Source organism: Ornithodoros turicata, chromosome 5 (assembly GCF_037126465.1).
Source record: "Ornithodoros turicata isolate Travis chromosome 5, ASM3712646v1, whole genome shotgun sequence".
In the NCBI taxonomy this organism is placed as follows: Eukaryota; Metazoa; Arthropoda; class Arachnida; order Ixodida; family Argasidae; genus Ornithodoros; species Ornithodoros turicata.
In genome coordinates, this window is record NC_088205.1 from 12,508,524 (window position 1) to 12,524,262 (window position 15,739).

The 15,739-nt window shown below is 43.2% G+C and overlaps 1 protein-coding gene across 2 annotated transcripts; it reads right to left on the reverse strand.

The window, feature by feature from the left end:
- Positions 1 to 77: 77 nt before the first annotated feature.
- On the reverse strand, positions 78 to 12,553 carry LOC135394043 (DNA damage-binding protein 1-like). Of its 2 annotated transcripts, none has more exons than XM_064624477.1 (24): positions 12,472 to 12,553; positions 10,486 to 10,634; positions 10,087 to 10,203; positions 9,883 to 10,028; positions 9,639 to 9,829; positions 9,351 to 9,448; positions 9,132 to 9,290; positions 8,578 to 8,778; positions 8,339 to 8,517; positions 7,883 to 7,991; positions 7,619 to 7,797; positions 7,392 to 7,555; positions 6,384 to 6,514; positions 6,125 to 6,309; positions 5,520 to 5,615; positions 5,231 to 5,359; positions 4,956 to 5,071; positions 4,492 to 4,656; positions 4,167 to 4,432; positions 3,928 to 4,037; positions 3,505 to 3,674; positions 2,702 to 2,804; positions 2,354 to 2,477; positions 78 to 556 (listed from the first exon to the last, which is right to left on the reverse strand). In XM_064624477.1, exons 1-24 carry the CDS (start codon positions 12,542 to 12,544, stop codon positions 473 to 475), a joined length of 3,444 nt encoding a protein of 1,147 aa, XP_064480547.1. In that variant the 5' UTR covers positions 12,545 to 12,553; the 3' UTR covers positions 78 to 472. The 2 variants fall into 2 exon arrangements, with proteins under 2 accessions (XP_064480547.1, XP_064480548.1); XM_064624478.1 differs by lacking the exon at positions 12,472 to 12,553 and adding an exon at positions 11,491 to 11,623.
- Between the last annotated feature and the right edge of the window lie 3,186 nt (positions 12,554 to 15,739).

Genomic DNA, 15,739 nt, shown 5'->3' on the forward strand with positions numbered 1-15,739 from the left:
TCCTTTGTTCCACACAGTGAGCACGAGATTGCAGAGAAGACGGCTCTGAAATGGCCAGGTATAAAAAGTACAAACCGTCCTCTCAAACTCTTTTATTTCCTACGGGCCAGCGCCTTACAACAGGACGAATGACCGCTGCATTAGTCGCAAGGCTGTGCTGTACATTAATGTTATGCATAACATAATCTCACGGTTTCAACATAAAACGATCCGCCAGCGAATGAAACGCTGAGGTGGCATTTTCTCAGTAAATCTTGCACCAAGCTCACAATGGGGCGATAGTGCAGTTCTTACCATTGTGACCGCCTGTCCTCCGTAGGGGCCTGACTACGGCAGCTCGGCAAAAATACTTTCTTTTTGTGACACCCTCTGCACTAAAAATCCACACAGATGCAGCCAAGCATGGTACTGCAGAGCTTCCTTCGACTCCAAATGGCAGCGAGTGGTGAGATGAAAATGTAAAGAGCAGAGTTCAATGAATTCGACTGACTTCTTCTATGATCTTGATGAGGTCATCCACTGTTGCATCCTTCTTCATACCACTTCCATCATCAATCTGAAAGGCAAGCCACCTTTGGTGCAGGCATTCTACCTTAAGACAACAATGTTCGCTGCCCTAATTTTTCATGAACCGAGCACAGGAAGGGCGCACATTTGTGTATGCTAAATTTTCCTGAATTCTGGATGCAACAAATTGTGACTTGATTGGGTTGCTTCGTGACGAGCCCAAGACTGCCCGTACCGCATTTGATAAAAGCAGCGCTGTGCCTGCTTGTACTGCAAAGTAGTCCGAGTGTTTGATAGTAACTTACGCAATCAGCTGTGAAATTCAACACACTCACATACAGCTAATCAGCTGTGAAATTCAAGTATGCGGTTGTAGCATATTGTTTAAAGTGTCTCTTCCTGACTTAAATTACCTCGTGCATATATGTTAATGCATTTTTTCAGTTAGGACAATTGGGGGTTGTAAATATTAAGGGTTTTACAGCACATAGTTTTGTACCAGTACAGCTTTCGATTTGGTTTCTGTAAGCATCTGACCCGAATTATAATGTATAGAGGTAGAAGTAGAGCCAAGCAAGAAACATGTGGTAGCATGACAAGGCAGCATTTGGAAACTGAGGTCTACACACACACATGAGGTGATGTGCATCACTTCAATTGCTCTTCCGACAACACTGTACAGATAATTTTGTGTCCATAGCTTGACAAATTATGTTCGAAGGTGAATTGGTTTTATTTGAAACATCGATGAGTCATAATGCACATGACCACTGTAGCTGAAGGACAGCACTGACTTTACACTATGCAGTGGTGCTTGAGAAGACTGCTTTTAATGCAGTCCAAAGGTCCGATTTCAATTACTTAAGTAGTCGGTCCTACTTCCGAATAATAGCATTATTGTCCGGCACACGTAGTGACTTTTTGGGTAAATGTGAAGTGGATTTTCCATAAGGATCCTTAGCATCCACCAAAATTGACAGACAGAGATAACCACCATTTCATCCAGTAAAGCCCCTAGCTTTCTGTGGTGGAAAAGTTATTTTGCGAAGTGCGATTTACAAATCTGCGTGATTCTGCGGGTGAGAAAAGTGTAAAAAAAAAAAAGTGGAGTATTGTTATGGTCCTGTGTTTTGGGGTTTTATGTTCTTTGAAAATCGGGGATGAGGGGGTAGTAGTGTTTTTCTTTTGTTTTTTTTTTCAGGAGCTGTGAAACAGGGTCAAATTGGGTGATATCGGGAGAAAAAGTAGATATTTAAGACGAAAAAAAGTGCTTCTCATATTTTAGATGAACGTAAGATTCAGAACAGCGGACTTGAGTGTCCGTATTGGTGGCTAAATTGGCACTCTGCCAAACTCATTTTCAGGTGTTTTGGGGTTCTACCCAAAGTGGTGATGCAAATCGGGGGAAGGGGGGCATAAAAGTGGGCTGTACCGGGTTTTACCCTAAAACACAGGGCCATAGGTATTCTCCCAAGACTTGCGTACCGACTCATCCCGCACACTTTTCCAGCCTTTCGTAACCTTTCAGTGCGCAAAGAATCAATCAATCAATCAATCTCTGTCAATCTCTCACCGGGTGTTGCTGTCATTAAATTTCCTTTTGTCGTGGGACATTCAGTCGTTTAAGTGGCGTCGGGCACTTCAATCGCGACTGATCGGGTTTAAACCACAAATATGTCGCAGATCCATTGAAATCCTTATATAACTCTGCAAAACATAATATTCTGCAAAAAAAAAAAAAAAGAAGAAAGAAAATCCCGGACGATTCTGAGGGGAACAGCAGGTTCCGCGAGACATTGCCAATTCTGCGGAATCGCGGAAAGCTAGGGGCTCTAATCCTGCGTACCTGAATGCCTTGCAGAACTTCCTGCATTTTGTCTCTGCTCAAGTCCAGGAAGCTCTCAATGAGGTCTCCATCGATGAAGCCCACAGGCTGCTCCGTTTTTCGTTCCGTCGAGAATGACCGCCAGGTGACAATCGTTAAAGAAAGTATCCATTGGAGAAGTATGTAGTAACTTTGTAGCCGTAACGTTTCATCATATCCTCTAGTTGCTTATCACCCCGTAATGTTCTTGTTAGAATTACGTGCCACATGTACGTAGAGGAACGTCCGCATAAAGGTTTTTCGCGCTATAAGGGCGCGGGTCCTCTAAAATGGTTTATCGTTATCCACTGCAGCATAAAAAAAGGATATAAGATGTGGTCTATTTTCCCCACACTTTTGATCACTTTGGTGAGATTGGCCTGCACCTCATAGAGGAAGTTGTAGAAGTCAGCAGGCAGCTGTGCTACAAGACCTATAAACAACAAGAAACACTCAGGTGTTCACAATATATATTATGCTATGTGGAATAAGGTACAAACAGAGTGTGCCTATAAGTTTGCATGTAAAATATGATGTGCTCTGAACAATGGCCAGGTAGCGATACATGAAAGGAGGTACTATCTACAGCAAATGCGAGAAAGTTCAGGAATGGTAATGTCGCATATTGGTGTAGCTACTTGTATTTAGAGCCTTAAGTTTTCGGGAAATATTTTTTTCTAAATTCAGGGGGTAAAAATCGGATAAATAAACACCTGCACTAAATTCATGCGAATTCGGGTGAAAAAACTTCCATTACGCTAAAATCGGGGAGAAATCGGGCTCAGTTATTCAAACTAACTGTAGCGGTTTGGTACAAACGGTGATGTAACTGCATTTTTCTGCCAAACAAGTACGTTGGTGCATTCCTACAGACATCCCAGAGAGGGCAATTTGCCTGGTAAAAATTGGGTTTCGCCCTAAAGTCGGGGTTTTCAATTTTGAAATTTCAATTTTCAATTCAAGTTTTCAATTTGGGGTGCAAATTCGGGGAAGAATAGGGTGAATCCCTAAAACTTCGGGCTCTACTTGTATTCTGTGACGGCAACAGGTTAAACCGCTGCACCAACACAAAACTTTTGCCTATCACATAACCCGTGAAGTTGCTCTACCTGTCCTAACCATTCCCTGCTTACCTATGGCGCCGTGAATTGTTCCGAAGAGCACAGATCCCTGTGTAGGGGAAGCGTTTTCTCCAGGATGTTGCATAACGAGCGAACCGTGCCGGAACACGTTTACAAACTCCCCCAAGTGGAACTGACCGACTTCCTGCAGGTGTTGACGCTCTTCGTCGGTTGTCGCTGCACTGTTTTGCAATCATTACGAAGGATTCGGTTACTCGCATGCCAAATAAAGCTTTTGTACTTCACCAAGTGCATGCTGGCCACTAATAGCGCATAACGACGGCCACTCTTCCGCAAAATTCCACGATAAACCCCCGAGCGAGTTAAAAAAGAAAAAAAGAGGTGCTTGTCACGCGCATTCCCCTCAACCCAACTAAGTGGTACGATCCTCATAGTAAAGGCAAGCTGTGCCCCTGTGATTGTGGAATACCCCACCTGTCCTTCTGACACACAAACAGATTGGTAGTGGACTCTGCTCCGAGAAACGTGTCGTCATCCAAGATCTCCACTGCACTCATCCAGTTTGTCTGGTAGTCCCTGGCAATCTACGTGGAAGGGAAAAAAAATATCCGAGACACCCTAACAGCTGAGCTCTTAACAGGTGGCAGAGAGAGACTTAGTTTTGCTCAGCAGCTTCTGTCAGAAATGCTGAACTGCCTCAGACGAGCGCTTACCTCTTCAAAGCTTCCTTCCAGAGGCTTATAAGCGAGCAGTGACATGGAGCGCATGAGATCCCCGACCAGAATGAAGTCCCCCTTCGTCTTCAGGTAGAGAGCGAGGATGTTGTTGAAGTGGCTGCATTCGTTGTGGAGTTCCCGCTCTGCATTCCACTCGAATAGCCGCACCGTACTGTTGACGCTGGCCAATAGTTTGCTGTTGAACTCGAGCAGGGAGTAGGGGGCCCCCTTGATTTCTTTTTCGGCTATTTGCTGCAGCTTGCCTGCAAAAAATTTTTTTTTGACAAAAAGACTCGCGGTAATCTCCTTTGTCTGGTCTCACCATCAGCCCACTGGAAGATGATTATTCGTCCCTGCTTCGGATCAGATTCATCTGGCAGCACCATGGCAGTGCCCACGATGTAATACACATTGGGATCGTCTCCCAGTCGGGTCGACACGACGCTCATGGCAAATTCCGCTTGCATGAACTGGTGGGCGTGTAGTACTGAAACGCAACAAGAAATAACTCATGAGGAAACTTAAATTTCGTGGTCCCGCTTTTTGTTTTTAAAACTGTGCTTTGCTCTGGTCACCTCTCAAAAACTTGTTGAGAAGTAACTAGAGCAAACCGCAATTTCTGACAAAAAGGCAATGTAATGCAATCTACTTCAACATGTACATTTTCTGATATTCAAGTTATTTTGCATACAACTGTGATATTAACTCACATAGCTAAAAAGCTGATATATTAAGCACTGCACGACTACAAAATATTAACTCATCAGCAATTAAAGCCGTTCTCACCTTCAAACGTGTGCTGGTCAATGATGAGAAGGTTGTGTACTTCAACTTCCTGCCCCAACTGGTCCATACTGGATGTACTTCCTGTGCCAGGCTTAAAAACAGATGTCATGCTGGAACTGGAACAGTATGTCAGTTTTTGTTTGCACATTTTTCATAGGTGATTTACTTAGACTTCCATATGTCTTTTACCAAACACACAAGTGTGCATTGCAGATAATACACATCAGTATGAAAGATGTCGATTGGGAGATAGAGATAGAAGCATGGGAACACACCTGTAAGTGATGTTCTGTGCCTGGGTGCTGGCACTTGGTCGAACAGGAGTGAGTCCGTTGTTGTCATGCACGTCATGTCGTATCGTGATCACTCCGAAGGTTTGTGTAGCCTCTTGATAAGCGATTCGCCTGAAATGCAGGGACAAAGGGAGCACAAATTTTGAAATATAAGTTTTCTATTGACATTGAATTTGTTCTTTCATCTCCATTTTCTCAAGCTCTAATCTCGAAAATTGGAAATAAACATTCTACACATGCACAGTACTTTCAGCACAGAAGGCGGACGTACCTTGGAAGCTCCCCGAGAGGTACTGTTCTGATGTGCAACTTCTGAATTTCATCTATTGTTCCTATTAACAAGGTGCTGTCATTTGCCAGGGCCAAACTAAATGAAAGACATGATCGTTGTTAGGTAGTGGCCAACAATTTGGTGTGTCACAAAAGGCAGGAATATTTGCAACTTTTTGATAGTGCTACATGCCAATATGTTTCTAAGACGGTTTAAAAACACATGCATATGGAGACCCCATGTGATGTTGAAACAACTCGGTGTAAGACGCCTGTTTAAAAAAAAACAGAATTTGGAATCTTACATGCCAAGACTAATTATATTTTTAAAAATTTTGTGTACTACGTCAAAGTATGTGTGCTGTGTTATTATAGTTACTCTTGTGAGCTTTTTTTCTAAAGTATACTGAACTAGGCAAAGTAAAAATACAATTCAAATATGGCAGTCGTTTAAAAAGCCAGACAGTGGCAGGAATCGAGCCACTTGACGGGTGACATCAAAAGTAACAAAAAAAACTGACTCTTATTCTGAGCACACACAAGCACTATACGCACGCTAAACTGAAACCTGCCACGAAAGCATAATAGCAGACGACGCTTCCTCACCTGTCCCGATATCCGTCCGAATTTAAGGGGCACATGTGATTCACTTCCTTGAGATTCACGTTGGAAAAAACAAGCTTGTGGTTGCTAGAGTAGATTACGGTTGGACGATCCGAACAGGCAAACACGTTGCTGGTCGATAGGGACTTGAACGTCTTTAACACGGTCGGCTGCGTGCCCAGGGTTACCTGGACATGAAATTGCAGTGGCATGTAACATCCCGCGAGTTACGACACCGCTACAGAGAAGTCCGTATAGAGACCTTCTTGCGGTCCGACAGATGTCCGTGGCTGACATCGAGTGAGAAGTAGAAAAGAGATCCGTCTCCTAGAGCACAGAGTAAGTAAGCAGTGCCTTCAAACGTGGTCGTCAGAATGGACCGAGGAATAATTTCTGCGGGGAAGGCGAAAACACGGAAATTTTTAATAAGTCTCACCCTTTGAAAGTTACTCCAACGCTGGTAGTACAGAACTGGTTCCTCATTACAAACATTATGAAAACGGAAAACTTTGTGTGTGTTATTTGATAGACGAACAGACAAACAATGGCAGCTTCTACAAGCAACACCGCTGGATTGCTAAAGCTTCTCACTTTCACCAGAAAAAAGAAATTCCAATATAGACCATAGAGTTTATAAAAACTTCACCAGTAATTTTCATCCTAAATTGTAGAAACGGGACGAATTCAGAATTTCCCGAATCCGAATCCAAGGAAGGTTCTGCGAATAATGAATCTTACGAATCCGTTGTTAAAAAAAGAGAGTTTAAAAAGCCAAGGAAGAAACATTTCTACTGAAAAGTGTTTTAAAGCAGAATTTGATTTAATGAAAAACAAGTTAAATAATAGTTCACTTTGAGGAGAAAACATACTTCTTCCTAGGTGTATTGTTTAACATGTTGTTCATCAACTGCAGGAAATACATAAATTATCGTGTCTGAATTCTTTTCATAAAACTAAGAAACAATCAAAAGCAAAACCGTGTTACTTTTAAACTTGTAATGCCGAAGCTTTACGCTTTGGTTTTGGGCCCGCCGGGCAATCAGGCTTACGGCGGACTCCGGAAGCACCAATTTTTAAAAGGAACAAACAGACGTGGCTCGTGGATTCGAAAGATTTGATTCGCTGTTTTGGGCACCGAGATTCCCAAATCTCGAATCCCTGCCTATGATTCGTAGACTCGTGTTGGCCCATCCCTACTAAATTGTCTAACAGCTAACCCACAAAAAGACATAGTTGTGTTCGTTAGTGGTGACTATGGCAAGGGCCTTACCTCCTCCAATACTTTCTTTGTGCAGCTGTTCCAATGTGGGAAGCCGAAGCAGACGGACAGATATGTCAGTCCACAGGCCGACAGCGCACAGGTCCGTCTTGGTGGCCCCGTCCTGGAGGGGAGTGACGTCCAGACAGGCCACTTCGTGCTCCATTTCGCACGTACTGTAAACGCGTAACGAGCACTCATTGCCTTAACGTGTCTGGGCTCTCTGCCGGCGAGCATACCTCGACTGCCTCAATTCTCCGTCTCCAATTTCCAGGTAATATAGTTTCTCGCGCACAGCACACACCAGCTGGCATTGGTTGCTGGCGACAACACTAATGTTGCGTCCTCCGGGAGGTTTCCATTCGTTTTTCAGCTGCTTCGACCAGCTGTCCACCAGCCGAACAGACAGTGCTGTCACCTATTTGTGCAACAGTTACCCTTGGATCAGTGAAGGCGTCATACGGATCACCAAATAAGCGATGGGTTGTCAAGAAGACCTCTACCTGAATCAACTGCTTATTCGACACGTTTCCACAATAGAAAGTTTGCTGTGTTGTGTCAAACCCAGGAAGCTCGGTCTCTTCAACTTCCTCGCCGTTCAGAATCAACACCCTACCAAACGGCAACGAGAAAAAGAATACTGACTATAAGTTTAAAAAAAACCACCCGTTGTCAAAACAGGATGATGATTTTTTTTGTTTTATGGCACTTCGGCTACTAAACAGATATTACGACACTCGAGGTCTCTGAGAGCAACTCCCCTGCTTTCACTTCTTCTAACTGCTAAGCAAATCACGCTTCACGGAACCTTACAGAAAGCTAGCTCTCGATATGCTTCTGAGTTCCAGATTGTTTTGAGTCCATATTATCAAAATTTATTTCCGGTCCACAGGATTCTGCACCTTCCACCACCAAGTGAAAGACATCATTTCTGACATCAGAGCAGGAGGAGTGACTACCTTGTTTGTCCCACAAAAGACATGACAAGCATGTTGTCGTGCGGTCCGTCCGATCCGACACACAGTGGCCAGATGCCCTTGATGCCCGGGAGGTCAATACTGGCATGCTCGTGAATGCCAATGCCATTCCTAATGATGCGCAACGACCCTTCCTTGTATCCTCCTGAACATGTGACCAGCTGAAAGAAGATGATGTTTTAGAAGTAACAGATACGGGAGTTCGAACTCTTTAGCTGCACCTGTCCCTGTCCCTGGCGTTCCAAGTCGACGACACACATGTCCACGATGGGCCCCAGATTGGTGAAGACTTCCATGACCTCTACATAGGATCCCTGTTCGTTGGGCTCCAGGTTGAGTTTGACCAGCTGAGAGTCTCCGAGACGAGATCCGATGTATACCACTCCGTTGTCCAGGTATGTCATGCATTCCGGTATTGTTATCTGCACACAATGTTGCTCACATGTGGCAGAACCACAACTATGCAACTCGTACAAAGCAAATTGCTGCGCCGCTGTCTAATTTGCCATGCACAGAAGGAAACCTCTGTTGAAGACGTTCTCCATTCTACACCACCAACTGTGCCAAGGGAAAACAAGACTGGCAAGCGAGAAAATATAGAAATAATGGTCTGACAGCTAAAAAACACACTACAAAAAGGCAGATGACTGTGCAACATCCGCTTTTATGATATCTCCCATACTTCCGACTTCTTTTTTTCGGGCTAGACACAAAGGTCATTGCATAGCAATGGAACGTCTTCCAACTGAAATCACAGTCCAAGTGGAATTATCACCTCGCCGAGGAACTCGAGTTTCAGGTCTTTCACGGTGGCCGTTCCATCCATTTTGTCCTCCCTTTCCAAGAGGAGCATAAACAGCCGACCGGCCATGTCACCCAGCAGGTAGCGAGAGCCGTTGGAGTCCACTTTGCCGTAGCACACCACCGTACTTTGCTTCAAAGAGAAGTTGAGTGTCAGGAATGAAAAGAACCCACTTGCAAATCATTAACATACCCTGATTATATGAGGCGTGATGACGACGTACTGATCGCCACTGTGATAGGTGATTGACTCTTGCCCGATGATGATGGCACCACAGAAAGGCTCGGGGACTGAAAACATGTGTGATGCATAAATTCATTTGAGTGTAGGTGCAACCCTGGCAAGTTGTTCCAACATTTTATTTGTGACACCACATCACGAGACAAATTTTTGCTTGCAGTTTTGTGAGAACTTATTAGCTCGATAGTGTTCTATTAATGTTACCACACCAAGGTTCCAATTTCATTTAACTGTTTTTACCCGCGATGATGATGGCGGCTTCACTTTCTACGTGGTCCTGCTGCCATGGCCCCTTTACAAACTCTTTGTCTTTTAAAGAGATCTCGTAGGTCTTCATATGTCGTGCCTGTGTGTCCTGGTGCAGCAAGACAATTGTCGGGGTTTTGCAACCGTGCAAAAACTCTATGTCTTGCACCGTAAGTTCTTCCATCCTGAAATGCCAAAGACCCTGAAGGAACGCTGCGTCAATTACTTGCATCCCTACCTGATGTTAAAGGCCTTCAACTCCCTGTTTTCTCTATCTAATGGTATTACTTTGAAAAGCCCGTCATACAGGCGGAGGCCTATCACCCTGCACTCTGGGTCGATGATGCCAATGTTGCCCGTTTCAGACGGTCTCGAGAAGGTGTCCTATATGGAAGGAAAGTCTTGAAAGTCTGCAGGATGTTCCCACTGTTTTATAACTTACAGCAATGTTTCCATGTGCTTTGGTTATGATTTCAACATTGTCACCGTAATGTACACATTCTAATATAGCTGCGTTGTACTTTGCTGTCAAGAAGAACAGTAGGTCTTTCTTTTCGCCCTGAAGAGTAACAAAAGTTCTGTAATTAACGACACAAATAACAACAAAAAGCCATTCCATAATTAGCGGCCAGCAAAAGCAATCCACTCAGCGACAATGAAAGCGATATATGTGAAGTATTTATTGTGGGATTCTAGCAGAGATACAATTGTGTTGTTTGCATTACCTGTGCCTATAAAATATTTTAAAGGATTGTATGATATTGTAATCGTAAGCATCACTAATCCTCAAAGTTGTATTGCAAATTCTTTTGGGAGAAGAATACATGACAGGTAAGCCTACCGGTGGGCGGAAAAGCTTCATAATGCTGATACGTCCATAAATTCCTATTTCTTTGATCGGTCGTAGACCTTCAGGTGAGACAACGTAGATTTCCAGTCTCGTATTTTTCGCCAAAATGAGGTTCAAGTCGTCCGGTGATGTGAAGTTTCCTAGGGGAGGCAGGAGATGTACCAAGCATATGAATATGGCCAATCAGAAGCAGCACAAGACATTTGTGGTCTGTAGCAGAATGTGTAAAGGTATGAGCTGTGTAGGCCTGTGAAGATGCAAAGTTTGTAGAGAAGTGTAGACTTGTTGTTCCACACTCATGCTGACCAGTTACACCCAAAAACATAAACACAAATATACTCCTCCTTAGTATGACTTACACGGCATAAAATGTATTTAACCTCGCGGTAGGTAATCCAGGTATATTGTCATGCAGCTTATATTGCGCACTGCTTTTCGCCTTGGTATTTTTATACCATTGTCGACCAATAGAGTTGTTCTGACAATTCAAAAACCTTTTACACTGCATGTCTTGTTTCAGAAATCTTGTATTGTTCTACGAACACTCGTTACAGGTAGGTTTTGGTACTTGTCGTTTCGTTGAGTAACGAATCAATAGATCAGTGAAAGCCTGCGCGCAATCACTGAAATGCGAGTGAGGGATGTGCACCTTTTACACAACCAGCGAAGGCTGTGTTGTCATCGATCATGTTTAACGCAGGAAACCGTTGGACCGCCGACAGCCTTCATTTCACAATTGCGCGCTCTTTGATTTCCATGACGCGAGAATGCAGAGCACAAGTGTGTGAAGTGTCTGTTGTTTTCCATAATTAGCACGCAGCGAAGGATAACGCAGTGTGAGCTCCGAACATAAATATAGCTTAGAGGACATGCGTGCCTGAGCTGTGATATGTTTTTGTGATGAAAACGAAGGCTGGCATGTGCTGACAACTGCGATTCCATTTTGTGAGTTCACATCACGCTGCCGTTTCAGCGTTCGGCCATCGTAAGATTTACCTGTGGCACACGCGCATACCCCAGTGGGTTTGTGAGCGGTCACAACGTAATTATAAGACATGTTTTTCTAGTTCACTAGCACATCTAACCAAGAAAACCTCCAAGCAACACCGCGTCTTTGCGCTTACGGCGATCTCACTGCCCTCTCGAGACCGGTGTTTTTACCAGTTCCGGTTTCCAAACCAGAAAATAGTTGTGCTAAAATTACTGAATGACTAAATAGTACTCGTATCACAGGAACATGTTCTTAGAAATTATATAATTCATAATATATTAGATATTTTTGACCTAGTGCTCCAGTCATGGCTCCAATATGTGTGTTTCAAACATGGTTTCAAACGTGGTTTCAAATGTGTGTTCACCCGTCTACGTTCTGTAATCGACATATTTTCGGAATCAAAATCGTCTGATATGATTTCTCATTTTATGTTCACGACCATGTTTTCTCAAAGTCATATTTGCTCTTTCGCGACATTTTTTTCGCAAAATTTTCTAGGTATGGCGTTCTGGTGATATGCGCATGCGCCATGGAGGAAGGAAACATTGGCGGCCCCATTGCATTCTGGGATGCTCCTGCCTACCACGTGACCGCTCACGTGACCTTCCAGACAGCATGGCATGGCTCCAGCAAAGCAGACGACGCGAGCTGTAGTGGGGTCGCAGTTCAGAAGGCAGTATTACGTTGAACGCGTGCTTGCACTTTATTTCTGTGTGTTCGAATGTTTACTGTTCTATTAGAAGACCAGTCACAGTGTGCAGAACGCAAAAGGAGTACGCGGGACCGGAAACATCACGTGTGACAACGGTTACTTCCAACGTATGTACTTTTCTTGACGAAGTGGTAAAGAATGCCGTTCCATTAATCAGCTTTGCACAACAACAGAAGATATGAAATGAATCTGCGGCGGGGTTTGAGGTCCCAAATGAACAATTCAAAATGACTCGAAGACACACGGGCGACTAAAGCAAGTTACCGTGTACCAACAAAACGCGTTCCCGTGACAGAGCTGCTTTCAGTTCGAGAGCCCCAGCCGGGACAGGAACACATTACCATACGTCGTTTCTACGACGGTGGTCACATTTTCACAATAGATTACTTCCAAAAAGCAAAATCATACGGAGAGCAGCGCGAGAAACAAGGCTTTGCAAAACCGAAACTTCAGAGGGGATCACGTGGTGGACAGGAAGCAATGGCGATTTTGACTCGAGCGACCGCTAGAGGGTGGCTACGCTAGTCTGGAGGGAAGGGCCGCTCCTTGCCTTGTATTTCCTTCCTCCATGGCATGCGCACTGCATTTGGGCAGCAAAGTGCTTCGCGCGTGTGAAAAGCTTGTCAACTTGGAAGGAAAGGAACGTGGTAATTCTTCTAATCCATGATTTTTTGTCCTGCGTCGAATGAAATCCTATCCTATAGTCTCAAAACAACACTGCTGCAGATCTGCTATGAAGACAATATATATATACTGTATACTTGGTATGTCATTTTCTGCACGTCTGTCCATCCCACTAGCCATTGCTTCCCTGTGCGAACACCAATTTTACGCACACAGATTTGTATCACCGCAATCTCATCTCTGTAACCACTGCATAGGCAATCACTGGAAACATAACTCCTGTCTGCCTGTTACAGAAAAACATACATGGCAGTCATTGATGAATGCAGGGGACAATATTGCTCTGGGAAAGCAACGTACAAGACATATAAATGATGCCACATTCTTTGTTTGTCTTAATGCAATAAAAAACAAAAAGAAATGCTTGGGGAGCAGCTTGAATGACTCTTTTAATTACTCTAGCTCCTGAGGGATGGTGAATCTACAGACTCCGTAAAATCATGATACTTCTAATATTACAAGTTAATCCAGAAAAGGCTGAGTCATAATTTTTTTTTCGACTAATAATTTTTCTTTTCGTTCATGGGACGCTATGGAAGCAAAACGCAGTGCTTTCTTCTTCCGGCTCTTTTTCTTATTTCAGTTTCTTTTCTTTTTTTCATACCTTTGTGATTGGTAAAGGAAATCGGATTGATGCCACGAGGGACTCCCAGGGTAACATTTTAACTGATAAGTCCAGGATTGCCGAAAACTTTAACAACTACTTTATAGAGGTTGCTGAAAGTGTCAGTCGTTTTGCTGCTGTAGATGAACCTGTAGCACTGCCCCCTTTTAATTCCAGTACTTTTTTTCTAGCGCCAATATCCAGAGGAGATTGATGGTATCATTCGCGGTTTAAAAAATTCGAATAGTTACGGATGTGATGGTATATCTACGTCTTTGCTAAAAAATGTAGTAACGGTCTATCACACCCGCTTAATTGTGTTACCAATGCGATATTTGAAGATGGTGTGTTTCCTGCGGAACTGAAGATGGCAAAAATTGTACCTGTTTTTAAGAAAGGGGACAGGCTTGAAGTATAAAATTATCGACCTATAGCTACTTTGTCGGTTTTTAGCAAGGTTATTGAAAAGCTTTTATTAAAGAGACTGGAACATGTATTTCTTTAACTTAGCGAGGCTACTTTCGCCTGCTCAGTGTGGTTATACGAAGGGAAAGTCTACTGCACTTGCCCTTGCTGATATATCTGAACAAATAAGAAATAATATTGAACGCAATATCTCAACACTGGGCATCTTTGTTGACCTGTCAAAGGCATGAGATTTTATTGAGTAAACTCGAAAGATACGGGGTTAGAGGACTACCGTTAAAGTTAATTAGGAGCTATTTAACTGATAGGCAGCAGTATGTTTCTATTGATGGCTCATGCTCTAGTATAAAACAGAACATAGTCGGAGTACCACAGGGCTCTGTGTTGGGACCTTTTCTTTTTTTAGCATTTATAAACGATTTGGCCAATTCTTTGTCAGGGAAAAGCATTCTTTATGCAGATGATATAAACATATTTGTTTCAGCAACAAATGAGGTTGACTTATACATAAGGGCCAATCGGGAGCTTGGAATTCTTGGAAACTGGTTAGCATCCAACAAGCTTATTCCAAATATAAATAAGTCATCCTATATTGTGTTTCACTCTGCACAACGAAGATTTGTCATCCCAAACGAGGAATTGGTATTCTGTGGTGTAACTTTACGTGAGGCATATTCTACCAAGTTCCTTGGTCTAGTATTTGACAAGCACTTGAAGTGGGATCTACACGTGCTTGCTGTAAGGAAAAAGATGTCACTGGGAATTTTTGCGCTCACTAAAATTAGGAACTTATTGCCACTAAACACATTACTGTCTGTTTATTATGCGCTAGTTCATTCCCACCTCACGTATGCTGTTGAGGTGCATGGATTAGCTTATGGTACAACCCTGACCCCTGTCTACTTGTTGCAAAAAAGAGCCCTCAGGATTATATTGCATCTGCCTCAGAGAGAATCTGTCACATTTGCATTTACGCACCTACGTAATGCAGCCAATTTTTCAATTAATCAAATATCGAACTGTATTACTTGTTCATAAAGTGGTCCACGGGCATGTACACGTTGATTCTATTAATATAACGAGATTGGTGACACCGCATTTTACCAGGTCTGATTCGTTGCAGTTACGGTTGCCCAGGGTTAGAACCAGCTATAGATTGAGTAGCATAAGCTACTTTGGTGCAAAGATTTGGAATAGCTTGCCGCATGAAGTTAGGGATGTATCTGTAGTACATGTATTTAGAAAATTATGTAAAAATTTTATGTTCAGAAGTTGAGCCACTTGTGTGTTAGTTCGTTCGTGTGGTGCCTTACAATACACAATGTTGCGATGTATTAGAGACCGCCTCACGGGTTTATCCCAGCGGTCTAGCACTTTTTCTTTCGTTTGTATAATGGTTGTATGGATAAATAAAATATATGAAATATTGATGTGATCCCCATGTATGTACAGGTAAAATGAAATCCTCTTGCTGCCCCGTTCATGAACGGTGTAGAAGGGGTATATCAATAGTGTACTTTTTGTTTTTGTATTTGTTCAAGGCCGCGACGTAGACTCACACACATTTTCGATAGAGAAATGCTGCACGACATCCCAATATTTTCCCTTGTAAGAATATTGTATCCGAATGGCGAACTGCAAAAATACCACCATGAAAGCGCAACCGAAACCCATAACAACAGTTACACTCCAACAATGAAGCAGACCGTACCAAAATTAGTGCCCGGGGGGGGGGGGGGGGGATTTCTCACGATAGGTTACTCAATCTGCTTGTCATGTTTTTCTTTTTCTTTCAGCGTTCAAACAGGTTACACATTATCATAAA